At 46.0% G+C, this 27137-nt stretch overlaps 1 protein-coding gene across 3 annotated transcripts in view; it reads left to right on the forward strand.

The window, feature by feature from the left end:
* The first annotated feature begins 1306 nt into the window (after positions 1-1306).
* Gpatch1 (G-patch domain containing 1) overlaps positions 1307-27137 on the forward strand; it is a 45142-nt gene continuing 19311 nt past the window's right edge. Inside the window, exons 1-11 of one of the 3 annotated variants that reach the window (XM_052165516.1) lie at positions 1324-1395; positions 5323-5399; positions 10824-10958; positions 12016-12101; positions 13070-13230; positions 14113-14210; positions 15411-15469; positions 18133-18375; positions 19671-19818; positions 22109-22188; positions 25102-25306. In XM_052165516.1, the coding sequence (XP_052021476.1) occupies positions 12090-12101; positions 13070-13230; positions 14113-14210; positions 15411-15469; positions 18133-18375; positions 19671-19818; positions 22109-22188; positions 25102-25306 (1006 nt within the window). In that variant the 5' untranslated portion in view covers positions 1324-1395; positions 5323-5399; positions 10824-10958; positions 12016-12089. Of the gene's footprint in view, positions 1396-5322; positions 5400-9865; positions 9965-10823; positions 10959-12015; positions 12102-13069; positions 13231-14112; positions 14211-15410; positions 15470-18132; positions 18376-19670; positions 19819-22108; positions 22189-25101; positions 25307-27137 lie in introns of those variants that run through there. The other 2 variants (XM_052165510.1, XM_052165526.1) reach the window with 2 other exon arrangements.

Consider the following 27137-nt stretch of genomic DNA (forward strand, 5'->3'; position numbering starts at 1 on the left):
GAGAGAGAGAGAGAGAGAGAAAGAGAGAGAAGGGGCGTGGGGTAGGGAGTAGTCCTCTCATGCTTGGCAGCAGTGTAGGGAGTAATGGTGGCAGGTGATGACAGCAAACTATTGCTAGGTCGCTGTTGGGGGCATCCTTAACCCACTTTGTTTTTCTTTCTCTCTCTCTTTTAGTCTCCCCCCTCTCTCTAGCGTTCTTTCCATATTACTTCCTGGCCCCACCATCCCATGTTCCTTACTGCATTCCTTTCTTCTTTTTATTGGTCCATTCAATACTTTTTTGTCAGCGCGAGAACAGAGCCTGGGTCTCTGGGAATGGAAATCCAGGCACTTAGATGCTCAGCTCCTGCTTTCCCGCTGAACTGCACCTCAGGCCCACACGGCTTTCTTTTTCTTTTTCTTTTTCCCCTAATCTTTTTTTTTTCTGTTTATTTGATTATTTATTACAGTGTCTCATTGTGTAGTTTAGGCTGACGCCCAGCTCTCTATCCATGCATGGTATCTTGTTTCTTGTCTTTGACCAATGTACTTAGCATGTAGGGTTCTGATATGCCCAGGGCCAACGAATCCTTCCAAAAGTCTAGGAGGGGGGCCTTGCTTTTGCAAATATAAAGATGACAAGTATATTGTGTACGAGTGTGTGGGTGGTCTGGTTCATATGATGTGCACGACAGACACACCTGCCTATGGGTTCCTTTCCATTTCTAGTGCAGAGGGCCAGGCAGTGGCAACTGGGCAATCACTTTTCGGGAGGGAGGCTGGGTGGGACAGGTGGAAGATCGAGTTGGCACTTACTGCTGGCTGAGGAAGCGAAGCAGGGGCGAAGGAGCCAGTCACTGGACTGGCTGTTTGGAATTACAGAGACCCTGCCCTGCGTCCTGACATTTGGGTGGTTTCCAGCATCTTATCGCTGTGTCCAAGTACTCAGACACAAGACAGGGCCAGGATGGGATGTACAGAGACCAATATTATTTTTTTGTTGTTTGTTTGTTTTTGTTGTGATGGGGTTTCTCTGTGTAGCTTTCCCTGTTCTGAGACTCTTTCTGCAGACCAAGCTGACCTCCAATTCAGAGTTTCTCTTGCCTCTACCTACTGACAGCTGGGATTAAAGGCATGCGCTACCGCCGCCCGGCACAGATACAAATCTTATCTGCAGCCGGAATTAGCTTTGCATAAGACTATGATCTGTAAGGAGGGGCTGACACTTTCCCTCCAAACAAATCAACTTTACAGTGGCTCCGGTTCGCGGAGGAGAAACTGTTGAATGTTTTTGGCCCATAGAGGTTTCCGTAGCAAGGGGGCGGAGCCCGGAAGGAAGCAGGATGGCGGCGCTGGACAGTGACAGCGAAGAGGATCTGGTCAGCTATGGAACGGGCCTGGAGCCTCTGGAGGAAGGTGCGGGTCCGATGGCCGGCGGAGTCTGGGAGGCGCAGGCTGGGAGTTCAACACGTTGGCGACAGTAACATCTCGGCCTGGGTCTGGCTTGCTCGCTGTGGGCACAGGGAACGCACTGGAGAGGCTTGTGCACCGCAATTGGGCACCGCATTCTCGGGGGCAGAGAAGGACGCGGAGGGGTGGGAGATGCAAGAATGACTAGGCAACATGTGCTTATGATGGAGGGTGGTCAGTCAGTCTCTTGTCCCGAGGGAACGTTTGCACCCGTACTTGAAAGTAAAAGAACCCAGGCCTAGAAAGATCTGGAGGAGAAACACTTGAGATAGGAAATCCCTAAAGTGGCAGACAGGTTAGCAGTCGAGGGATAGTCAGGACAAGTGTGGGTGGCACTTGCAATGGTAAGGAATTTGGAGTGTGTGTGTTGCTGAGGATGGAACCTCGTGCATGCTAGGCTAGCGTGTTACAATTGAGCTACATATCCAGCCCCAAGAATTGGAATCTTTCCTTTTTCTGACAGGGTCTCGTGTAACTCATGCTGACATCAAACCCATTATATAGCCGAGATGGGCCTTGAACTCTTGATTTTCCTATTCTTGCCTAATATGTGCTTAGTTTGCAACTGTGCGCCATCACACCCAGCTAGGAGTTTGGCTCCTATACTAAGGGTAGGAAAAGTCCTCGGTTCAGTTTACACAAAGAGAAATGTATTTCTTTCCTTTTCCTTTTTTTGGTGGTGGTGTGGGGGAGGGGGCAGGGTCTTGCTATCTCCAGTTAGCTAGGCTCACAGTATTTTAGCAGCCTCTGCCTCTCAGGTGCTGGTGTTAAAGGTGTGTACTGTGATGCCTGGCAGGATGCATGTTTTAACATTATGTTTGCTTTAATTTTGAGACTAATCTCCTTGGGGGTGGGCAGGAATGAAGCAGGGAAATTAGCCAGAAAGGTCTGGAGACCGTGGTTGTGTGGACCGGAGAGTTAGCAGTGACAGCTATTGAGTAGCTTTTGCATAGAATAGACTTGACAGGCGTTGACTGGAATTGCCAGTGAAATGCAGGGGTGAAGGTGAGATGAAGCAAGGTTCTCTGGTGTTTCTGGTCTGTTACACGTAATGACTAGATTTATCTACTGGGTGTCCATACCACTGATGGCAGTGTTAAACCTGTGGGGAAGACAGTGGAATCTCATCAGTGGGCCAGAAGTGACATGTAGAGTTATATTGGTGAGGCTTCCTCCCACCTCCACCACCTGCTTCCCATTGCATCCAGACCTGTGACCTGTTGGTTATACCTCTGAGCTATTTTCACTGAGATTCTTTTCCTTACTAACTTCTTATTCTTTTTTTATTTTTTTATTATTATTAATTTTTTTGCCAGGAGTGATTATAAGATAGGGTCTTTCTGTATAGTCCAAGCTGTCCTTGTGCTAGTTGATGTAGACCAAGCTGGCCTTAAATTCAGGACTATTCAACTTTCTTAGCCTTCCCAATACTGGGATTACAGCTTTGCACATCATGTATCACATATGCCTTAGGCGGTTCTTCTATGACAGAGTCTCATGTAGCCCAAGCTAGCCTCAAATGTTTGTGTAGTGAAGACTGACTCTGCCTCCCAAGTGCTGAGATGACAGGCCTGTGCTACATGCCCGGTTTGTGTGGTGCTGAGGATGAAACTCAGGCGTCTGTGCTTGTTAGGCAAGCATTCCACAATTGAGCTATATCCCCAGCCCAAGCAGTTCTAATCATTAGAAATGTTTGCCAGATCCTGGCTCTACCCCAACCTCTGATGACCAAAGGGAGAGAAAGGCTAGTCTCTGCAAGTTCTTGTATGTTTGAAGGTTGCCCTTGTGTTTCCTCAAAGACATCTGTGTTTGTGCATTTTTATGTGATAATTTTTCTCTATCCCAGCTAGTTCCCAAATAAATGAGACAGAGACTATAAGACTTATTTGATGAAGCTTTACAGCATAATAGTTGAAGAGTTATTAATCTACTCTATTCCTCTAAGCTAATCTGGCTACATCCCTGCCAAAACCCATGTGATCCTTGCATTTTAGTATTGGTTTGGCTCTGAGGTCTAGGTATGTTCCCATGATGTCTGTCTCCTTGACTGATTTCCCATGGTGAATCCCCTCTCCCCGCGCCCCCCCCCCCCCATCCCTTCACTAGAATCAGAAGACCAGCCCTATTCTCTGTGTTGTTAAGCCTTCGGTAGAGCAGCTTTTATTGACAAATCAGAGAATAAATGGGAGCAATGTTTATACAACACTGCGGCAGGAGATACTTAGAATAAGCATCAAAATACCATATCAGATTACAACCAGATATGGAAACAGAAATCGGCATAGGAATAATAAAGGATAATCTTTATAGAGTATACGGTAGCATTATGCGTACATATCCACTTAACACCCATTACCCTGGGTTTAAAGCCCCCTCAGCCCCAGTTGCAGAGTTCTCCTCCAAGTAGACTGTGGGGTGGAACATGGCCATCATAGCTAAGTCCCTAATTCTAACCTGTTTGTTCAATACAACTAAGATCACATTACTTCTATCGACCAGCACAGCACCCTGTGAATGTGAAGAATCAGTTGATAAAGATCTTTTACTGGAGGAGTTTCAGGTTTAGTAGAGAACAAAAGCACAAGATTTGCAAGTACTAAAATAGGTGATGCTATTGGCTAGTATCCTGCGCAAGCTATGGAAGCGGCCATGGGGAGCGACGGGGTGCTGTGAAGACTGGCTAGACAGTAGCTATGGAAGAAGAGACGAGGGAGGGCCGTGCATGCACAGCATCCGTGTTGAACGTCCGTCTGTATTGTTTCTGTATTTCTGGTCATATAGTTGTTTCCTTGAGAAGAGATGTGCTGTTAAACCATCAACTCTATGACCTGGATTTCTCAAATTCTCCCTAGTTTTAAATTATGTTATGATTATTAGGAGAGGGTATGCATGTGCTCAGTTTGTGTGCAGAGGTCAGTGTCACTTTCGGGAGTCAGGTCTCTCCTGCTATGGAGGTCCCAGAGATTACACTCAGATTGCCAGCTTGGGCAACAAATGCTTTTATCCACTGAGCCATCTTGACAGACCCTCCAGTTCTTCCTGTTTTTAACAAAAGTTAGAAATGAAGTAAACTGGTCTAATTATGCTTTGGGGTGAAAGGAAAGGACATTGATTTGTAGGATTTTCGCACTTTTTTGTTTTTTTTGTTTTTTTGTTTTTTGTTTTTTTTGTTTTGGATTTTTTTTTTTTTTTTTTTTTTTTTTTTTTTTTTTTTTTTGAGACAGGGTTTCTCTGTGTAGTCCTGGCTGTCCTGGAACTCACTCTGTAGACCAGGCTGGCCGGCCTTGAACTCAGAAATCTGCCTGCCTCTGCCTCCCAGAGTGCTAGGATTACAGGCGTGCGCCACCACCGCCCGGCGGATTTTCACACTTTTTGATCTCCAGAGATTTATTATTTATACATACGCATGTCTATGTTTGGGAAAGGCCGCTGTACTGGCTGGTTTTGTGTGTCAACTTGACACACGCTAGAGTTATCACAGAGAAAGGTGCTTCAGTTGAGGAAATGCCTCCGTGAGATCCAACTGTAAGGCATTTTCTCAATTAGTGATCAAGGGGGGAGGACCCTTTGTGGGTGGTGCCATCTCTGGGCTGGTAGTCTTGGTTCTATAAGAAAGCAGGCTGAGCAAGTCAGGGAAAGCAAGCCAGTAAGGAACATCCCTCCATGGCCCCTGCATCAACTCCTGCTTCCTGACCTGTTTGAGTTCCAGTCCTGACTTCCATTGGTGATGAACAGCAGTGTGGAAGGTGTAAGCTGAATAAACCCTTTCTTCCCCAATCTGCTTCTTGGTCATGATGTTTGTGCAGGAATAGAAACCCTGACTTAGACAGCTGCCATAAGAGGACATTAGATTTCTTGGAACTTTATTTACAGGCAGTTGCGAGCTGCCTGGTGTGGGTAACAGGAGCTGAACTTAGGTCCTTTGGAAGAGCAGCAAGTACTCTTAACTGGTAAGTTATCCCTCCAGTCTTTCTGGAAATACTCTGTAACTTCTATGTTAGAAGCTTTTGAACTTTCTTCCTGGCCTCGCCCCTGCTCCCCTGGCCTCGCCCCTGCTCCCCTGGCCACCCCCTCCCCCACCTCTGCCTTCCTGGTGCTGGTCCCTTTCTCTAACACTGAGCTCTGTTACAGCCCCTGATCCTCCGCCACAGCTACACTGCTCTCCAAACACTTTGAAGTCTCTGGCTGCATTTTACAGCACAACTAGACCAATAATCACTCTTACTCCTGCTTTGAAGTTGTGCTGTCAGGTCGGGTAAACACTGGTGGAGGACTGGCTCCTTTGACTTAATTAAACCTTAATTAAAGTTGCTGGTCCCGACAGCAGGATTATTGGTAGGTATTAGCTGGGGAGTTTAGTGACAGCGATCTGGAAGGAAGAAGTCCACAGTACTTTCCTACTCTTCCTTAGAGACCATCACTCTCTTATAGAACCCTCAGTTCCTGCTCTCCTTCCTGTACAGATTCATTTTAGGGCTGGTTTTTTTCCTCTTCTTGGTATCGTGACTACCACCCTTAAACCTACCTAGATATCCCTCAGCCCAGAGGATGTCACAGACCCTGTATCACCATGCGCAAGGGCCTCGTACTGTCAGCCTTTGCTTCTGGCTCCATCTCACGATTCTTCCTGCTCCTCTAGTGCAATTGGACTGCCTCACAGTCTGGTGCCAGACATTTGGGGGTTTGTTGTTGTTCTTTGTTTGATTTTAATGAGCAAGGGTATGCGTTGGATTAAGTCCGGGCTTTGTGCATGCTAAGCATGCGTTATCCTTTGTTAGGATTCCTCTCTCCCCAAGTCCAGCACTGCCCTGTTAGACCTCCTGTTTGATGCCAGAAGCTAATGCTTCTGCTGGAATTGCGTCTTTACCTGCAGGTAACAAAACTCGTTTTTTTCCGAGTTCCTTTATGCTATCTGACACATGCACAGGGGTCTACCCTGCGGGGTTCTGTGTTTAGCTTTTTCTACCAGCGTCTAGAACCCGGCTTCTTACAGAGGCAAGGCTTTTGTGTACTTCTGGCTAAGGAATATGTAAGGCACTGTGTGGGCGGTAGCTCTGACTTGGAGATAGAATTGAGATCTGGCTCAGCTCTGTGCTTATTAATTGTGGACCTCAGGCAGTTACTTAATAAGTACACTGTGATAAATGAGCAACTTATCAGCCCCTGATAAGGGGAGAATTAGTTGTTGTCTGTGGCCATGATTACAGTAGGTCCCAGCTAAAGTACCACTTCCTCTCTTGAGTTTTCTGGCAACCTGGTTAGAGATGGCACCCTCTCCTCAGGAGCTCTGTGGGGCTTGGGGTCTGGCTGGCCACAGCAATGGCTCTCATGACCTGCCGCCACCAGTCCTACTTAGTTTTCTGAAGATACTATCTTCCCTTCTAGGTCAAGAAGGCTGCAAGAATGGCACCCTCCCTCACCTTAGCCCAGGGCCTCACCTAGCCCAGCTGCAGGGGATGGGTAAGGTGGGGAGGGGAGCAAGCCTGCCACAGATGAATTAACAGAACACACTGTCGGCGGTGCTGAGATCGCAAAATCTGACTAAATTAGGAATCATGCCAGATGCATGTGAAGTAATGGAGCATGGTGTACTAAGTTTTAAAGGAATGGGAAAAAATTGGATTTGGGGCTATAACTCACTTTGCAGAGTGCTTTCCTGGCATGCTTGAAGCCTTAAGTTATCCCCAGAACTACAGAAAGCCATGTCTGTCATCTCAGTACTCAGGAGGTGGAGCTGGTGGTTCAGAAGTTTAAGCTCATCCTTGGCTTCGGAGTGAGTTTGAGTCTTCAGGTTCATCTTGGTCACGCTGGTTTTGTTTTTGTTGTTGTTTTGCTTTTTAAAGAAAACAAAACAAGTAGTAAAAAAAATCCTGCAGGATGAGACTCTGGTTATGGCCCAGTTCTTTAACATAAAAAAGGCACCATAGCTAGTGTTAACTGAGCCTCGCTACAGCAGGGCTGTGTGCAGGTTTGTTTATTGATGCTGGGAATGGAGCCCAGGGCATCGTGCGTGTTAGGGGAATGCTCGTCTTTGATGTGTTACTCAGTGATATTAATTCTTGTTGCTACCACAGCAAGATGGGTTCTATCATTACACTAATTTTACAGTTTTAGAAGCCAAGCCCTAAAGAGATTAAGTCCTTTGCTCAAGACCACAAAATGAAGTGGTCGTGCTGCGGGTGGATTCGAACTCAGATTACATGGCCTATTAATATAGCTCTTTTTATTTGGTAGACTAATTGGGGGTGGGAGGAATAGCTTTTCAGATAGGATCTCATTTTAGCCCAGGCTGGACTCGCACTCACAGCAATGCTCCTGTCTCAGTTTCCCAAGTGCTGGCATACAGGCATGCATCACTATGCCCGACTTTTTGTTTGATTGTTTGTCATGACAGGGTTTCTCTGTGTAACCCTGTCTGTCTTAGAACTCACTCTGTAGACCAGACTGGCCTCAGATTCAGAGAGCCACTTGTTCCAGGCTCCTGAGTGCTGGGATTATAGGCATGTGTCACCACTGCCTGGCTATGCCGTCTTTTTAACTAATTAATTTTGTTTAAGAACTAAGAGATGTTTTAATTAATGAAGTCATGGGTATACCTGGCCTTTAAGGAATACCTCACTCGTGACACAAAATGCTAATAGCAAGAGTTGCAGTGCTAGCCTCTTAAAAGCACTTTCTGCGTGTCCCTCCTGCTGAGTTCTTCCCAAGTGTTGTCTGATTTGTACACACAACTTGGAAGTAGCTACTGGTCTGTTTGTCTCTGGTCTGGGTCTTTAGCCAGTCCTCTGTTTTACCTTCGGGTGCATGCCTGGCTCACAGGCATGCTTTCACATTTAGAGTTGCGGAAGGAAGCGCAGGTGTAGAGAGGCTCAGCTGACTGAGTCCCAGCACTAGTAACAGTGGGTTAGTGTTGGAGAGTGTGCAGTACTGTGACCAACCTCATGCCCTTAACTGACCACAGACCTGCTTCCTGTTCCAAACATTTGTGGATAGCAAGTATGTGCCACCAAACCTAGATCCCTTTCCCATTTTAAATAAATGCAGAGCTTGGGGGTGGGAGTGGGGGGGAAAGACATCTTCTTGGAGACAGGGAGGACAAAGAATGGAATGAGAAACTGGGAGGGCGAACCAGGAGCGGGGTAATGACTGGACTGAAAAAAATAATAAAAAAAAAAAACATTATTTTCAATAAATAAATAAATGCAGAGCTTTTGAGTTGTAGGCGGCAGTTTGTGTCATAACATCTGAAATTGAAGCTTAAAGAACATTTGCCTTAGGCTAAGTGTGTGCGTGGCCTTTGCTTGTACAGTGTAACAGCCCCATTCTTTTTCAGACGGGCTGGAAAGGAAGACAGGAGAGGGATCGGTGGGTAAAGGTGCTTGCTGCTTATGCGAGTTTGATTCCTGGGACCCATGGTAGGAAGAGAAAATCAACTTTTAAAAGTCGTCCTCTGAGCTGAGCGGCGGTGGCGCACACCTTTAATCCCAGCACTTGGGAGGCAGAGGCAGGCAGATTTCTGAGTTCGAGACCAGCATGGTCTACAGAGTGAGTTCCAGGACAGCCAAGGATACACAGAGAAACCCTGTCTCAAAAAACCGAAACAAACAAACAAAACAAAAACAAAACAAAAGTTGGTGGCACACACCTTCGTATCAGCACTTGGGAGGAAGAGGCAGGCGGATTTCTGAGTTCAAGGCCAGCCTGGTCTACAGGGTAAGCTCGAGGACAGCCAGGGCTACATAGAAAAACCCTGTCTCAAAAAGCAAAACAATAAAAAAGGAAAGTTGTCCTAACCTCCCCACATGCTCCATGGCTTGGGTATGTGCATGAGCACACATGTATGAATGTATATATTTATGTATGTATGTATGTATGTATGTATGTATATGTGTGTGTGTATGTATACACATATACATACAGGCCTTGAACTCATAGACATCTCCTGCCTCTGCCTCCTAGCTGCTGGGATTATGAGTGTTTGCCATCCTGCCCCTCCCCAGTATGATTTTTTAAGTTTTTTCGTCTGTGTGAACTTGACCGAAGACAGTGTTGGCTGTCTTCCTCTGCGCTCTCCATTTCCCTCACCTCATCTCTGTCTTCCCCAGTGCTGGGGCTGTTGATGGCCTCATTGGCTTTCCCGAAGGCTCTATGATCTGCACAGCAAACACTACCCACTGAGCCACCTCTCCAGCCCTAATTTGGTTTTTGTAATGACATTTAGTAGGAAAAGCAGACGATTTTTATCTTGGATGTGTACATGTTTGTATTCCTGGGTATGCATGTGAGTGAGAATGTGAGCACTCGTGTTCCATTGCATGAGTGTGGTGGCCGGGGTGACCGTTGGTGGAGGTCTTGGCCTCCACCGTGGTTGACACAGGGTTTCTTAGGTTGGGACTCCTGAGCACACCAGGCTCTCTGACGTGTGGACTTCCAGGCGTTCTCCTGTGTCTCCTTCCCATCTTGCAGTAGGAATGCTGGGATTGCACACCTGAGGACTGCTTCAGGCTTTCTGAAGGTGTATTAATTACTCCTCTGTTGCTGTGATAAAATACCATGCCTGAAAACAATGTATAGAAAAAGTTTACTCTGTATTATGGTTCTAGAGGGAGAGTCCACAATGGCGGGAGGCGTGGAAGCAGACAGTCAAAGCATGACGCTGGGAGATCACGTATCAAGAGCAAACACAAGCAGGGCGAGTAAACTAGAAGGGGGGCAAGATTACAAACTTTCAAGGCTGCCCCTAGTGATGTACATCCTCCAGCAAGGCTAACACACACATACACACACACACACATGCTAATTCAGTGAGATCCACCTGCCTCTGTCTCTAATGCTGGGATTAAAGGCTACAGTTTTTAAAGGTTCTACAACTGCCCCAAATAGTGCCACCAACGAGGGACTAGGTATTCAAATACATGAGCCTGTGGAGGACATTTCTTGTCCAAACCACAGTTGAGTTCTTGGAGTCTGAACTCGGGCTCTCATGTATGTGGAAGCACTGTATCCACCCAACCCATCCCCAGCGTGGACACCCCATAAACAGGGCATCACAGATGGTTGTGAGCCACCATGTGGTTGCTGGGATTTGAACTCAGGACCTTTGGAAGAACAGTCAGTGCTCTTAACCACTGAGCCATCTCGCCAGCTCCCAGCTTGGACATTCTTGCTGCAACATATTTCTTAGCAGAATCTTCCAAAACATATTGTTTTATAAACTATAAGCTAATAACTTCTAGATACAGCGACCTGAATTAAATGGATATCCATGGAGTTAAAAGTGAATAACAATTCATTATGTTTAAGAAATGACATTTTCCCCTAAATTCTTCCTGACTCATCATACCCCTCTCTCTCTTTCCACTAACTCTTTCCAGGTGAAAGACCAAAGAAACCCATTCCTCTTCAGGACCAGACTGTCAGAGATGAGAAAGGAAGGTACAAGCGCTTTCACGGAGCCTTTAGTGGCGGTTTCTCTGCCGGGTACTTCAATACCGTCGGCTCAAAGGAAGGTATGAGTCTGCAGGAGCCAGAGGACCGTTCAAACGTGTGAATGACGGAGCTCAAGTCCCTCCTGGGTCTTGTCTGTGTAACTGAGTCTCACCATGTAGCTCAGGCCAGCCTGGAAATCGAGACTCTCCCACCTCAGATGCCCGAGTGCTGGGTGACAGGCATGAGTCTCCATGTCCAGGTCACCTCCTGACTTTAAAAAATAAAGTTGTCGGTACATACGCCATAGAGTACTGAAATATTCTTTGAACATCTGGGTCGCTCCCAGAGTCGACTTACACCCACTGCTGGGTGCAGCCTGACCAAGAAGGACCTTTCTCCTACTTTGTGGAAAATAGAGAGATTCTAGCCAGGTGGCTAAAGCCAGATAGTGGCTTCTCTCCTTTTGCTTTGCCCTGAGTACCCTCAGGCAGACACCTAGTTAATCACTGGCTGTACCTCTGACCCAGTGACTAAGAAGGTCAAGTGTCAGGTGTTTTGAAGATTTGCAGATTAGGCAACTGGGCGTCATAGAAGATATAGAGCCAGGATAGCATCGGAACTGCCCAGGAATTATTTGACACAGGACTGCACACACCAGCTACTATTTGTTTATGACCTGGAGAAAAAGAAATGAAAATGTCACACTATATTGCATAATCAATTTTGTAATTAAAGTAATGCGTGTTGTTATGTTGTTTTCTCTTTCTTTCCCTTCCTTCCTTCCTTCCTTCCTTCCTTCCTTCCTTCCTTCCTTCCTTCCTTCCTTCTTTCCTTCCTTCCTTCCTTTCTTCCTTCTTTCCTTTCTTTTTGAGACAAGTTTCACTATATAGACCAGGCTATCTCACCAGCCCGAATGCTTTCTTACTTAGGGACTGGGAATAGAACCCAGGACCTTACTGCAGGCTAAAGCAGACAGACATTCTACCACTGAGCTACAGCTCTAGCCTGGTCTACCAAGTGAGTTCCAAGCTGGCCAGGCCTTTGTAACGAGACTCCATCTTAGTAAACAAACGCAAACAAACAACAAATGAAATACTGTCTAGGATCATAAGATTCTAAATTCCTTCCCTTCCTCAGGATGGACACCTTCTACCTTTGTGTCTTCAAGACAGAACAGGGCGGACAAATCTGCTCTTGGACCTGAAGATTTCATGGATGAAGAGGTGAGTCAGGCAGTGACAGTGTCCTTGCTTGTGATGCCGTCTCTATCCCCAGAGAGCCGTGGAGGCTTTCCTTCCTGTCTTAGATGTTATGGTTGCGTTCTGGGTGCCTGTCAGTGGCTTCTCCATCACTCAGATGTCTGTGCAGGGGACACCAGGACAGTTTCTGAACTCAGGGATTTCATGTAAAGGACATCTCTAGTTGTCCCTAACTCAGTGTCCATGGTGTTGAACCTGTGACTTCTCACAGGAACCCTGATGCACCCTGTGGTTTTGGGAACAGTAAACTAGCTAAAATTAAACTCCCACTACCTTAAAACCTGGGCATGGATTTACCCATGAGCACAGTCAAGTGCAATACATCAAACTGTAAGCTACCAGGAGGAGGAAAAGGAGATCTTGCCATGTAGCTGAGGCTGGCCAGCTCCAGGCCACCCCCCCCCCCCCACACACACACACACACTAGGATCACAGGCAAGTTGCCACCACATCTGACTTCTCTCTCTTTAAATTTGGACTATTTATTTGGTGTATAGGGATGTTTTGTCTGCATGTCTATATGCACATCAGAAGAGGGCATCTGATTGTATGGGACTGCAGTCATAGACAGTTGTGAGCTGTTACACGGATGCTGGGAATTGAACCCAGGATCTTTGGAAGAACAGCCAGTGATCTTAACCACTGAGCCCTATTTCCAGAACCCAGAGTTCTCTTTCTCTTTGCATATTTACAGGAAATTAATGACTCTTTAAAACTTTGTCGTGTGTGTTTGTACAAATGCATTTGTTTTATGTATGTTAGTACAGGCATTTGTTGTGTTGTAGTACAAGTGCATTTGCTTTGTGTGTGTCTATATTAGTACAAGTACATTCGTGTGTGTTAGTCCAAGAGCATGTGTGTATGTGCTAATCCAAGTGCATTTGTTGTGTGTGTATAAATGAACTAATTCTATTTAATTTTCTTCTTTGAAGGATCTCAGTGAATTTGGGATAGCACCTAAAGCAATCGTTACCACGGATGATTTTGCTTCCAAAACCAAAGACAGAATACGGGAGAAGGCCAGGCAGCTGGCAGCTGCTGCAGCCCCGATTCCTGGAGCCACCCTGCTTGATGACCTCATCACACCAGCAAAGTGAGGCGGGCGCTTTGCACACGTGTGGTTATCTTTCTCAGGGATAGCTCAGCTGCAGCACAGGGTGCTGTCTGACTGGAAGACTAAGAGAAGAAGGGCCTTCACCCAGAGTGTCTCCCTTTTTCCCTGCAATGGAAGGCTGTTAGGGACTGGGGTGGCTTCCCTTCCTCACCTTCCTCACAGGCCTTGTGGGTTCTGTCTTGCCTGCACCCTCTCTCTGTCCATCCCTCCCTATCTCTCTCCCTCCCTATCTCTCTCCCTCCCACCTTCTCTCCCTATCATCTCCCCTCCCCCCTTTTTCTCTTCTTCCCTTTCTTTCTCCTCACCTTCCCTCTCCTTTTCTCTCTCTTCATCCTCAGCTTGAGGACAGTTTTATTAGAATGAGAATAGAGGGGAAAATAAGGACATAAAAAGCCAAGCCCTTAAAGCCAGTTTGGAAAGCAGACTGGGGTAGGGAGAGCAGCCTTCCAGGAAGACTGAGGCCAGAAGTGCTAGGGAAAGTGTGCTTTGAGAAGAGCTGGAAGAAAAGAAGGCGCGCTTTTCTGATTGAGTAGGAGATTTACGAAGATCATGGCTGTCACCTGACTTTTGATTTCTGTATACTTCCTTCTCTTCCTGAGTGTGTGGCCTGATTAGAATTTCCTGGTGTCCCTGGGCCACAGGCTTCCTTGACAAGGACTTCCCAGAGTCTCTACAGGGTCACTTCAAAGGCCAAAGAGGCAGATGTGTGTCTCCCTCAGTTCAGATGTGACCCCAAGCCCCAGGCTTTTGCCATTGTGCTGTAGCCACAGGATGAGCACAGAGCAGGCAGGCAGAGGAGCCAGAGCAGGAGTTGTTTACTAACAGTGAAGTTCACTGTCACTGTTTCCATATCCTGTGCAGATTGTCTGTGGGCTTTGAATTGTTAAGGAAAATGGGTTGGAAGGAAGGACAAGGAATCGGCCCTCGGGTGAAGAGGAAGGCTCGCCGACAGAAACCCGGTAAGCCTGCTTGAGGCCCCTTCTGCATCCTGGTTTCTTTCTTTCTTTCTTTTTTTTTTTTTTTTGGTTTTTTTTTTTTTGGTTTTTTGGTTTTTCGGATTTGGCTTTTTCAAGACAGGCTTTCTCTGTATAGCCCTGGCTGTCCTGGAACTCATTCTGTAGACCAGGCTGGCCTGGAACTCAGAAATGCACCTGCCTCTGCCTCCCAGAGTACTGGGATTACAGGTGTGCGCCACCACCGCCCGGCCCTGAATTGTTTCTTTAGTTTTGTCTTGTAAGACGAGGTGGAAGTCTGCAGTTCAGGCTGCCTGAGCTCGCTGCATAACTCTGGCTGCCCTCAACTCCTGATTCTCCTGCCTCAGCCTCCTGAGTGCTGGGATTAGAGCTGTGAGGACTCTTAACTACAGCATAGTTTTTCTAAAAGAGGATTTATTACTGGGTGGGCATGGTGGTGCTGTGCCTACCACATGTGTGCAGGAGCCCTGGAGGCCAGAAGAGAGTGCCGAGGCCCCAGAACTGGAATTAACGGATAGTTTGAGCTGCTATGCGGGTGCTGAGCATGGACCCCATGTCCTCTGCATGAGTAACAGATGCATTTAGCCACTGAGCTACTGACCTCTGCAGCCCCACAGCATTAAAAAGCTGCATGTTCCTAGAAATAGATCGCTGGATCGGGTAGCATGAAAGAGCTTAAGGTTTAAGGAGTAATGCACAGTAACTTCTGGAAGGATTGTCTAGGTTCACAGTCTTACCAGGAGTGTAGATGTTTGCTTTTCAACCACACCTTAACTGAATGACAGTCAGTCCACATTTCTATTTCCTCCCCATCCTCCATTTATTTATTTATTTTATTTTATTTAGTTTAATTTATGCCGAGGATTGAACCTAGGGCTTTACATATCCCAGGCAAGGGCCACATCACCGAGCAACACTGTACTCCCAGCTTAACACTATTATTTTCTGCTCTTTCCATGCCCTGTGTGTTCCCAGACTGTGAGTGGGCCCTTTGAAGACAGGAGTAATGTCCTATGGGTCTCTGCAGTGCATTATTGGAACACAGGTGGATTGGGTCTGTGATCCACCCGGGACCCTAAGGGGACAGCACCTTTGCAAGTGCAGCTGCGTGCCTCTGATGAGTGTCGGTGGCTCTGCCTTTATTTTTCTTGGCTCATGACTAATGCCTTTGCAATCTCTTTGTAGATCCTGGTGTTAAGATCTATGGCTGTGCGTTGCCGCCTGGCGGTTCTGAAGGGTCTGAGGTATGTTATAGTGGAACACGCTACTTCATGATGGTGAAATGTTAGGGTCACAACCAGGAATGTAGCTCAGTGGTTGAGCCCAGCATATGCAAAGCCTTGGATCTGATCCTTATTATTGAGAGAAAATAAAATACTACCAGGCGTGCTGGCATGCAGTAATAGGTAGAGAGAGGCAGAAAGAAAAGTCTCAAGGTTTAGACTAGCCTGAGCTACATAGTGAGATTCTGCCTCAGAAAACAATGGGATGTCTCAGTGGGGAAAGGTGCTTACTGCTAATCCTGACCACCTGACTGCGATCCCCAGAGCCCAGGTATAAGGAGAGAACCGGACTCCTGCAAGTTGTCCTTTGACCTCTACATACACTCCATGGCATGCATGCATATGCACACACACAATTTCTTTCTCTTACACACACACACACACACATATACAAACAAACAAATAAATGTAATAAAATTCCAATGCAACAACCAAAAACCTAAGCAGACAAAATACCCAAGCAAACAGAAAATAGCAAGGTCATGAGCAATTTTAGGAATCTGTTAGGTTCCACTGTCCTGGAATAACCAAACTAAAGCTATCGCTACTACACCAGCTGATACAGTCATCGACTTGATGGCACCATAGCTATCCCAGCTCTGTTCTTTTTTTTGTTTTGTTTTGTTTTTTTGTTTTTTTTTTTTGTTTTTTGTTTTTTGTTTTTTCGAGACAGGGTTTCTCTGTGTAGACCAGGCTGGCCTCGAACTCAGAAATCCTCCTGCCTCTGCCTCCCAAGTGCTGGGATTACAGGCGTGCGCCACCACCACCCGGCCCCAGCTCTGTTCTTATGCATTGATTAATTGACTGATTGATAGAGACAAGGTCTCACTATGCAACCCTGGCTGATCTGGAACTCACTGTGTAGACCAGACTGGACTTGCACTCACAGAGATCCTCCTGCCTCTGCCTCCCAAATGCTGGGATTAAAGTTGTGTGCTACCTGGGCCTGGGGGATGCTGGAGAGATGGCTCAGCGGTTAAGAGCACCGTCCGCTCTTCCAGAGGTCCTGAGTTCAGTTCCCAGCATCTACATGGTGGCTCACAACCATCTGTAACAGTATCTTATGACTGCAGATAAAGCAGTCATATACATAAAATAAATAAATAAAAATCTAAAAAAAAAAAAAGAAAAAGTTGTGCACTACCTGTTCTTATTGATTTATTTTTTTGTGATGGGCTTTAAAACTAGGGCCTTGCATGCTAAGCATGTGCTGTGCCTTTGAGCCACACACACTCTGGCCTTTGTTTCACAGTCTTTTTTTTTTTTTTTCTTTTTTTTGTTTTGTTTTTTGTTTTGTTTTTTTCTAGGCAGGTGTTTTTTGTTTTGGGGTTTTTTTTTGTTTTGTTTGTTTTTGATCTGAGTGTGTAACAGTCCTAGTTGTCTTGGAACTTGCTTTATAGATTAGGCTGGCCCCTAACTCACGGAGATCTGCCTGCTCCAGCCTCCTGAATGCTGAGATTAAAAGTCATGTACCACCACCGCTCGGCTAGATTCTTTTTTTTTTTAAAGGGTGTGTGCCTGCTCGTTAGTCTCTCTGTGTGTGCAGGTGCCCACCAAGGGCAGAAGAAGATGCTAGATACCCGGGAACTAGAGTTAGGGCAGGTGCAAGCTGCCTGATGCGGGTGCTGGGAACTGAACCCTGCTCCTCTGCAAAAGCATCGAAAGCTTTGAATCTCTCCAGCCTCTGCTTAGAGCAGTGCTTCTTCTTCTTCTTTTTTTTTTGATTTGGTTTTTCGAGACAGGGTTTCTCTGTATAGCCCTGGCAGTCCTGGAACTCACTCTGTAGACCAGGCTGGCCTCAAACTCACAAATCCACCTGCCTCTGCCTTCCAGAGTGCTGGGATTACAGGCGTGTGCCACCACCACCCAGCTCTTTTTTTTTTTAAGATTTATTTATTTATTATATATAAGTACACTGTAGCTGTCTTCAGAATCACCAGAAAGAGGGCGTCAGATCTCATCACAGATGGTTGTGAGCCACCATGTAGTTGCTGGGATTTAAATTTAGGACCTCTGGTAGCAGTGCTCTTAACTCTTGAGCCATCTCTCCAGCCCTCGGAGCAGTGGTTCTTTGGGGGTTGAATAACTTTTTTCATAGGGGTGGAATATCAGATATTTGCATTTCAATTCACAACAGTAGAGTCCTGAAGTAGTTTTAATTAGTCAGTAGCAAATAGTATTTAACAATTTTTTTTTTTTTTTTTGGTTTTTCAAGACAGGGTTTCTCTGTGTAGCCCTGGCTGTCCTGGAACTCACTCTATAGATCAGGCTGGCCTTGAACTCAGAAGTTCACCTGCCTCTACCTCTGCCTGCCCTTAAAGGTGTGCTCCACCACTGCCTGGCACAATAAAATAATCCTGTAGTTGGGGTCACCACAGTGTGAGGAACTGTACTAAAGGCTTGGTTGGAGCTTTAAGAAGGCCGAGAAGCACTGGTCTCCAGTCTCACCATGACGTTGCTTTTGTTGTTAGTATCATTTTTTTCCCAGGGATGGGATCTGGTCATTCACAGCAGCAGAAATACAAGCCTGGCAACTGTTTTGTTTGGAATTAATCACTGAAGTCTAAGAGGGCCTGACACCTGACAGTGACTCACTTTAATTCCTCTTCAAACATTTGAAATAGGATGAAGATGGTGACTACTTGCCTGACAATGTGACTTTTGCTCCTAAAGACGTCATGCCTGTGGATTTTACGCCTAAAGATAATGTACATGGGTTGGCCTACAAGGGCCTGGACCCCCACCAAGCATTGTTTGGAATGCCAGGAGAACACCTGAACCTTTTTGGTGGAGCATCTGAGGGGACCAGCCATCTTCTTGGAGATGTTGGACTGAGTAAAGGAAGAAAACTGGGCATTTCTGGCCAGGTAAAAGTTTCTGTATTGTAAAAGCAGAAACACTGGTAAATAAGTATACTTCCTGTGGTAGGTCAGTTCATTTTTTGCTCAATGAGGACTTCAAAGTCCAGTCCTGCCTCCCAGGAACCCCATCTCTTTCTTTCTTTCTCTCCCCCTCTTTCTATCTCTCTGTGTTTGTCTCTCTCTCTTTCCTTCTCTTTCAGTTCGGGGCGGGGAAGGGGGGTCTTGTCTAGTGTATGCAAGGCCCTGTGTTCCAGCCCCACTGAAAGAAAGAGGCAGAGACAGACAGACAGACAGACAGATTCAGGGCCTTGCATACAGTAGGCAGGTACTCTTTCCCAGAGCCACATGCTCAGTCCCAGATTCTGTTTCTCTGAAGGTCTTTTGGGAGCACCTGTGATGCTTGCCATTGTTAGAATTTAACAATGGTACCCAAGAGTCTGTGGTGTCCTTGGTGGAAACTCATGTTCCCTGTTTTCCCACCCTGGTGGAGCCAAGCAGAAAAGCACCTTTCCAGTGTTTTGATTTGGTCTAATTGCACCTGGGGGCCCCCAAGATGTTCTAGCAGATAGATAAAGCTGCATGGTTCTGAGCTAACCCTCCCTCTCCTCGCTGCTGCACACCCTGAGTCTGGAGCACCTGGTCATTTTGACTTGGGGCTTTTGTCCTTTTGGAGCTTTCTATTGCCCACCTTCTCAAACGACTCACAGCTTCTTAAAAAGAAAGTGGGCCAGAGTGATGGTGCATTCCTTTAATTTCTGTACTCTACTGGGGAGGCAGAGGCAGATGGACCTCTATGAATTCCAAGCCAGCCTGGACTACATGAGAGCAAGTTCCAGGACAGTCAGGGCCACATAGGAAAAAAACAATTAGTTACTTTGTTTTGTTCTTTCTTTGCATGCCTTACCTAGTCTTCCACCAAAAAGTCCACTTACTACAGGCTGTTTCCCACAAGAGTTCAGACCTTGGCCCTACTGACCAGGGAAGGACAGATGTGCCTGCCATTTTTTTTTCAGAGTTCCATTGCTGTCTGTTCATTGTTGTCTGGGTGTTCTTCACGTCTGCTTGTTGCGGCCTCTGCTGCTGGGGCTGGGGGATTGTGCCTAGTGGCATTTGCCTCTGGTCACTGCTTTTCCATAGACCTGAGACTCCTCTAATCTAGGGTTGCCCTTTGCTTCTCTCTCAGTGATCTGCAAGTGCACATGTGTCCGCTGGATCTTTAATACAGCTTAGCTCTGCAATGCAGACAGACCCCACCCCCACCCCCGGCCTGGGGGCTCTGTTTGAAACCTTGTGCTTTGCAGGCTTTTGGTGTAGGTGCCCTGGAAGAGGAAGATGATGACATCTATGCCACAGAAATGCTATCCAAGTATGACACTGTGCTGAAGGACGAGGAGCCTGGAGATGGTCTCTATGGTTGGACAGCTCCCAAACAATACAAAAATCAGAAAGGTACTTTGTGGAAGCCCAGCTGGAAGGACTGGTTGTCAGGCTCTTGGGAAGAAAGGGGTACAGGCTCTGGTACTGGAGTGCCAGACTCTGTAGAGGAAAGGGTTATCAGTGATGCAGGATGTGGGACTGAGAGATGGTTTAGTGGTTAGGGGCACTGGATGCTCTTGCAAGGACCTGGGTTTTGGTTCTCAGCACCCACACGGTGGCTCACAGCTATCTGTAACTCCAGTTTCAGGGGCATTTCATGCTCCCTTCTCTGGCCTTTACAGGCCTCAGGCATGCACATGGTACACATGCATCTATTTAGGCAAAGCACCTATAAACATCAAACAAAAAGAAATAACCAAAAAATATGGAAGGTGAGAAACAAGGAAGTGGTATTGTGGCTTGTTCTTATAATTCTAGCACTTGGAAAGCTGAGGCAGGAGGATTGCTGTGAGTTTGAGGTCTGCCTTGCAGTGTATAGGATATAAGAAAGAAGTGGGGCTTAAGGCACAGCTAAAGCCAGCAGTGAAGATGGGATGTACTAGGGAGCTGGAGAGGCTTGGGGCCAGGAGAGGAAGGGCTGTGTGGCCTGGTGCCATGTTGTGGTCAGACAGCAGTGAGGACTCAGAGTTCAGGGAACTGGAAGATTCAGCCAATTTAAACAGCAGCCCGGAAGACCAGGTTTGGGGACAGGTGACAGTGCCAATAGTCTGCAAAACAACAGAGCTCAGCTAACCTGCCCCCACCCCCGAGGCCTCACCAGGCTCTTGTCTGCAATTAGGCATGGTCTGGTCGCTCACCTAACCGTTTATTATTTATTTATTTATTTATTTATTTATTTATTTATTTATTTATTGATTGATTGATTGATTGTAGTTAAAGTTTAACTGTAGACCAGGCAGAGTGTAGAACCCAGGTAGAGTCTGTGGTGATTCAGGTCCCTCGGTTAAACTGCTATTCCAGTCTTGATTCCTAGAAATGGTGCAGGGGAGTACAGGGCGGAGAATCTGGGCTGTCTAATACAGTCAGTCAGCACAGTGCCCTAGATTCTGTCACCATGCCCCCAATGCTCAAACAATATACAATTTTACATATTACAACTTGGAAATGTTATGTCTATGTTACATAGCTAATGTATCGATACCATCCACAATATGTTACATGTTAATTATAAAGTACTAGTTACTAGTTGCTAATTGGCCATTCTCTAGACACTGATGGGAGGATGAAATGGATAATAGTCATTTTAATTATATCAGTAACCAATATTTAACTAAATTATTAACATCTTACAGTAGTTGGTAGTTTGCAATAACATCTACTCTAGTCTGCTTTCTTTCCGAGATAAATCTTTCACTTTTCCTGAATATAGCGCCTTTGTTCTGCTGATGAATTTGGGATATTTCGTCTCTTTTTTAATTTGCACATATTCACTGCATGTATTTTCTTCTGACTAAATGAATATGTCATTTCACCAATCTCTGCAGCTGAGTTTTAGATTTTTTTTTTCCTTCTAGCAGTTACCAAGGCTGGAACAAACAGTCTTCTGTGTACCCAGTCTGCAGAAGGTCTTCCTGCAGATTTCAGGGCCTCTGTCACAGGCTTGCTCTGCAATCAGAGGACCATCCCCTGATCAAGTCAGAGGGCACTGGCCACTCAGTTTCCTTAGTCTGTGGTCTTATTTATCTACTGTTAGCATTTCATTTGCAGCAACAGTTTGTCCCAGGGCGAGTTCACAGCTGACCTGGTTGTGTTGCCTAGGAGCCTTATTTGGACTGTTGCTAAGGAAACTGGGACACAGCCACCCTGGGGCACTGTGTGAGAAATGACCCTTGCAGTTGGGATCTTTCTTTTGACACTCTAGCTGGCTTTTCTTGAGAACTTTCACTTCAAATAAAGCCACCTGAGGTCACTTTAGTAGGGAGGGGGAGGACAGCTTTATGGGGTTATTCTAGATCAAGCTTTTAGATGTCTCCCTTCAGAGTCTTGAGGAGGTGACACATCCTGGCAGTGGCCTGTGCAGAGGCTGTCTGCTGAGGCCCTTGCTTTGAAGACAGTGCTGGGTGCTTGTCTTGGAGGCCAAGGCAGCTATCGGAGCTATCTGGGCGGCTGGGCAGGGGAGGGAGGTTTGAGCTCAGCCTCACTGTGTCAACAAAGGGGTGGGAGTTTGAATGCCACTCGGTCCCCAAATGTTCCTTCCTAGTGACCTCACCCAGGGCGCTGTTCATGCTCCGGAAAATAAGAATCCTCTTGTCTCACTTAATCATCTCAGCTTCTGGAACTAATCAGTGATGTCATTTTGTAGAACCCGAGAGAGATCTCCGATATGTTGGCAAAATTTTGGAAGGATTTTCCTTGGCTTCTAAACCTTTATCTTCAAAGAAAGTAAGAAAACATTTCCATTAAAATTATTTTGCTTCTTTGGTGCTTATAGTGTTTATTTTAATATTTATATGTTCTTTAATATTTATGATATTAAATTGAGCTATATCAACGTACTTATGGAAACCTGGCATTTCTCTATGCATACTCCTCTGTTAGCATTTTTTAGAAGAAATCTGGGTGCAATGGGACAGGTCTGTAATCCTAGCACTTGGGAAACTGAGGCAGGAGAATCATATTCTAAGGCAGCCTGGGAAACTGACTAAGACCCTGTTTCACAAAGGGGAATAGGGCTTCACATAGCCTAGCCAGTAAAGTACTCAGGACATGAATTCGATTCCCAAACCCATATCAAAAACGCTGGTGCAGTGGCTGTACTTGGCATCCAGTATGTGGAAGGTTCCAGAGGCTCTCTGGCCAGCAGTAGAGCCTCCTTGACAAATTCCATGCCAGGGAAAGATTCTGTTTTAGAAAACAGAAGGTGAGCCGGGCATGGTAGCGCACGCCTGTAATCCCAGCACTCTCGGAAGCAGAGGCAGGAGGATTTCTGAGTTCGAGGCCAGCCTGATCTACAAAGTGAATTCCAGGACAGCCAGGGCTATACAGAAAAACCCTGTCTTGAAAAAAAAAAAACCAAAATCCAACAACAACAACAACAACAACAACAACAAAATAAGAAAACAGAAGGTAGGGGCTGGGGAGATGGCTGAGCAGTTAAGAGAACTGGCTGCTCTTCCAAGGGACCCAGGTTTGATTCCCAGTACCCACATGGCAGCTGACAACTGTCTCCTACTCCAGTTCCAGGGGGTCCAACACCTCTTTGGCTTCTTCTGGCACCAGACATACATGTGGTAGTGCATAGATGTACATACAGGCAAGAAACCCATACACATTAAAAAAAAAAAAAAAAAAGACATTTCCATTGAAAGAGGCTAGTAGTGTGTCCCAGTGGCCCAGTGGTTAAATTCCCAGCACCACACAGAACACCAAACCCTTGCTGCTTGTAGAGGGCAGGTCTCTTTTAGACTAACTTGATGTTTTGGGAATACTGCTTAGGGGAAAGTTCTTGCTTACTGTTTGCAAGTAAATGCCAAAGGTGTTTCCTGGCAGGAGTAATTCCACCGTATCCAGGGAACTGCAAACTCCTAATTCTGCCAGTAATGACAGGATACGACATGGATGTAGTGGAAGTTCTCAGGCCAGCGTGCACCTGGGACTGAGTGCTTCACCCGATGTTTAGGGTTGACTTGGTTCCCGCTTTCAGGAAACTTCTAATTCTAGAAGTCAGTGTACAAGCAAGGGTAAATCTATGCTTGTTATACTAAGAGCAAGGGGACCCTTCAGTAGGTACTTAAATATCTAATGGTTGGGTGCATGGTGCAGCCTTTAATGCCAGCACTTAGGAGGTGGGGCCAGGCAGATCCTCTTGAGTATGAAGCCAGCCTGGTCTCCAGGGCAGAGTTCCAGGACAGCCAGGGCTGCTCAGTGTAATTCTGTCTCCATAAGAAGTCTAATGCTTAGGCAGGGGATGGAGCTCAGTAGCAGAGACTGCATTCAGTGTGTGCAAAGTCCATCACCCCCAAAGAAACAACAAAACCCCACTTTCCTCTTAACTTTTCTGTTCTGCTGTCAGAGTTATAAATCCAGAATTTCATGGACAGGTGTAACTTTCCATGTTGCCAGCTCTTCTCTCCCCTTCCCCTCTCTCACGCTGAGCTTGGATCTAAGTGTATGCTAGGCACACACTTTCCCACTGAGTTACACCCTAGCCTGTCTTTGTTGTTGTTGTTGTTGTTGTTGGAGTGGTTTCTGAGATTTAGTCCCAGAGTCCTGTCACTATTCTGTAAATATTATAACTGAGCCTCAGCCCTACTTAGGGTCTGAATTAAAAAATGCTTTGAATTAAGAAGTAAGTTGTGGGGCTGGAAAGATGACTCAGGGGTTAAGGGCACTGGCTGCTCTTCGAGAGGTCCTGAGTTCAAATCCCAGCAACCACATGGTGGCTCACAACCATCTGTAAAGGGATCCGATGTCCTCTTCTGGTGTGTCTGAAGACAGCTATAGTGTACTCACATACATAAAATAAATAATTCTTAAAAAAAAAAAAAAAGAAGTCAGGGCAGGGGCTGGAGAGATGGCTCACACTTGCTGCTTAATATTGAGGAGTGGGGTTTGGATCCCAGCACAGAAATACCTGTAACTCCATCCCCAAAGGGTTCATGTCCGCATCTGGCTCTGTGCACATTCACTTACACAGCAGACACACATATTCATGAACAAAATAAAAAATGAATTAAAAAAAACAAAGGTCTGATGTTTCACTTTGGAAGTGAGTGAAACACAGTCTGAGCAAAGACCTTTGGATTTAAAACTACCTAATTTCAAGTTTGTTATGTTTTTGTTTTTGTTTTTGTTTTTTTTGTTTTTGTTTTTGTTTTTTTTTTTTTTTTGGATTTGGTTTTTTCAAGACAGGGTTTCTCTGTGTAGCCCTGGCTGTCCTGGAACTCACTCTGTAGACCAGGCTGGCCTCGAACTCAGAAATCCGCCTGCCTCTGCCTCCCAGAGTGCTGGGATTACAGGCATGCGCCACCACTGCCCGGCAGTTTGTTATGTTTTTAAAGTCTTGAACAAATCTCTGTAACTATTTGCTCTTACAGTGGGCTGGGTCCGCATGTGAGGTAGGACATGGTGCTATGTCTTCTTATATTTAGTGCTCTCATCATGGGAAACATACACATTAGCAGCGGTGTTCGCAGTGTGAGGCTGTTGGGCCAGGCTATCCCAGAGTGTCCACCTGGAAAGTAAGCCAGGACTGGGCGTGTCTCATGACACTAAGATTGTGCTTTTCTTTCCTAAGTCTGTGTGGTCTTGTAGCCCGGATTTCCTGACATTTACATTGTCTGGTTATTTGTTCAGATTTATCCACCGCCTCAGTTGCCCAGAGACTACCGACCGGTGCATTATTTCAGACCTGTGGTAGCTGCGACGTCTGAGAATGCTCACCTACTTCAGGTGTTATCCGAGTCATCTGGGAAAGCAGGGCAGGACATGGGCGCGCACAGTAGGCATCAACTCAATGCCTCCAAGCGGGGGGAGTTGCTCGGAGAGATGCCTGTGCAAGGTACGTGTGATGGAGGAGACTGGACTTGCTATGTTTAACGCAATCTTACTCAAATGGGGAGTTGTGGTTTCCCACTGATGGGGAACCCAGGAGATGTGTCATGTATTGTAAACAGCATATAAAAGTGGACACAGCTGGGCGGTGGTGGCGCATGCCTGTAATCCCAGCACTCTGGGAGGCAGAGGCAGGCGAATTTCTGAGTTCGAGGCCAGCCTGGTCTACAGAGTGAGTTCCAGGACAGCCAGGGCTATACAGAGAAACTCTGTCTCAAAAAAACCAAAAAAAAAAAAAAAAAAAAAGGGGAAAAAAAAGGAAAAAAAAAGTGGCCACAGACCTTATTCATGATGGCTTGGTGAGTTGTTCTCTTTGCCCCTCCCATTCCCTTTTAAGGTCTCATGTAGCCCAGGATGGCCTTAAATTCTCAGTGTAGCCCAGGATGGTTTTGAACCCTCAGGACTGTGCCACTCACATTTTTTTGTTTTGTTTAAAATTTTTTATTTAGGGGCTGGAGAGATGGCTCAGTGATTAAGAGCACCTACTGGTCTTCTAGAGGTTCTGAGTTCGATTCCCAGAAACCACATGGTGGCTCACAACCATCTGTAATAAGATCGGATGCCCTCTTCTGGTGTGTCTGGAGATAGCTACAATGTACTCATACATAAAATGAATAATTCTAAAAAAGAAAATTTTATGTTTTATTAAAATTTATTAGCCAGGTGTTGATGGCATGGGCCTTTAATCCAGCTCTTGGGAGGCAGAGGCAGGCAGATCTCTGTGAGTTTGAGGTCAGCCTGGTCTACAGAGTGAGTTCTAGGACTTCCAGGACTACATAGAGAAATCCCGTCTCACACCCCCCACCCCATTTTTTAAATTTACGTGTGTGTGTGTGTGTGTGTGTGTGTGTGTGTGTTCATGCTGGTGAGGCCAGAAAAGGGTGTTACATCGCCTGGGGCTGAAGCTGTAGGTGTTTGTGAGTTGCCTCATGTGCATGCTCATCCGGTGTCTACACAGTGGGACCTACTGAGCCATCTCCCAGCCCTGCTTCCCCTCCCTCCTTCTCTCTTTCTTTCCTTTCCTTTCTCTTTCTTTCTCTCTTCCTCTCTCTCTTTCTTATTCTTTCCTCTTCTTTCTTTCTTTCTTTCTTTCTTTCTTTCTTTCTTTCTTTCTTTCTTTCTTTCTTTCAGACAGCGTCTCTCTCTATATATAGTCTTGGTTGTCCTGGAGCTCGCTGTGTAGACCAGGCTGGCTTTAAACTCAGAGAAATCCTCTTGCTTCTGCCTCACAAGTGCTAGGCCTGTGCCGTCACACCTTGCCTCCATCTTTTGTTTTTGTTTTTTGATAGGGGTTCTCACTATGTCGACCTCCCCACTAGCCTAGACTTATTATTTTGTTTCATCACTCTTGATGAAACATCCTGGAGTTACAGGCATGCACTGCCATACCACATACCCTCACTTCCTTAAAAATGCCTTTTTATGCTGTGTGTGTAAACCACACTGCCTGGATAAAAGTCAGAGGACAACTTGCAGGAGTCAGTTCTCTCCTTCCAATTTGTGGGTCCTAGAGATTGAACTCAGATCATCATCAGTCAGGCTTGGTGTAGGAGCCTTTACCCACTGAGCCTTCTTACTAGCCTTTTTATTTTATTTGTTTGTTAGTTTGTTTATTGAGACAAGACTTTAGTCTATAGCCCAGGATGGCCATGAACTCATGTTAATTCTGCCTGTTTGTTTGTTTGTTTGTGTGTTGAGACAAGACCTTAGTTGGTAGCCCAGGCTGGCCTTGAACTCATGATAATCTTGTTCAGCCTCCCAAATAAGCCAGGATTACT

The sequence above is a fragment of the Apodemus sylvaticus genome, chromosome 1 (genome assembly GCF_947179515.1).
Source record: "Apodemus sylvaticus chromosome 1, mApoSyl1.1, whole genome shotgun sequence".
NCBI lineage: Eukaryota > Metazoa > Chordata > Mammalia > Rodentia > Muridae > Apodemus > Apodemus sylvaticus.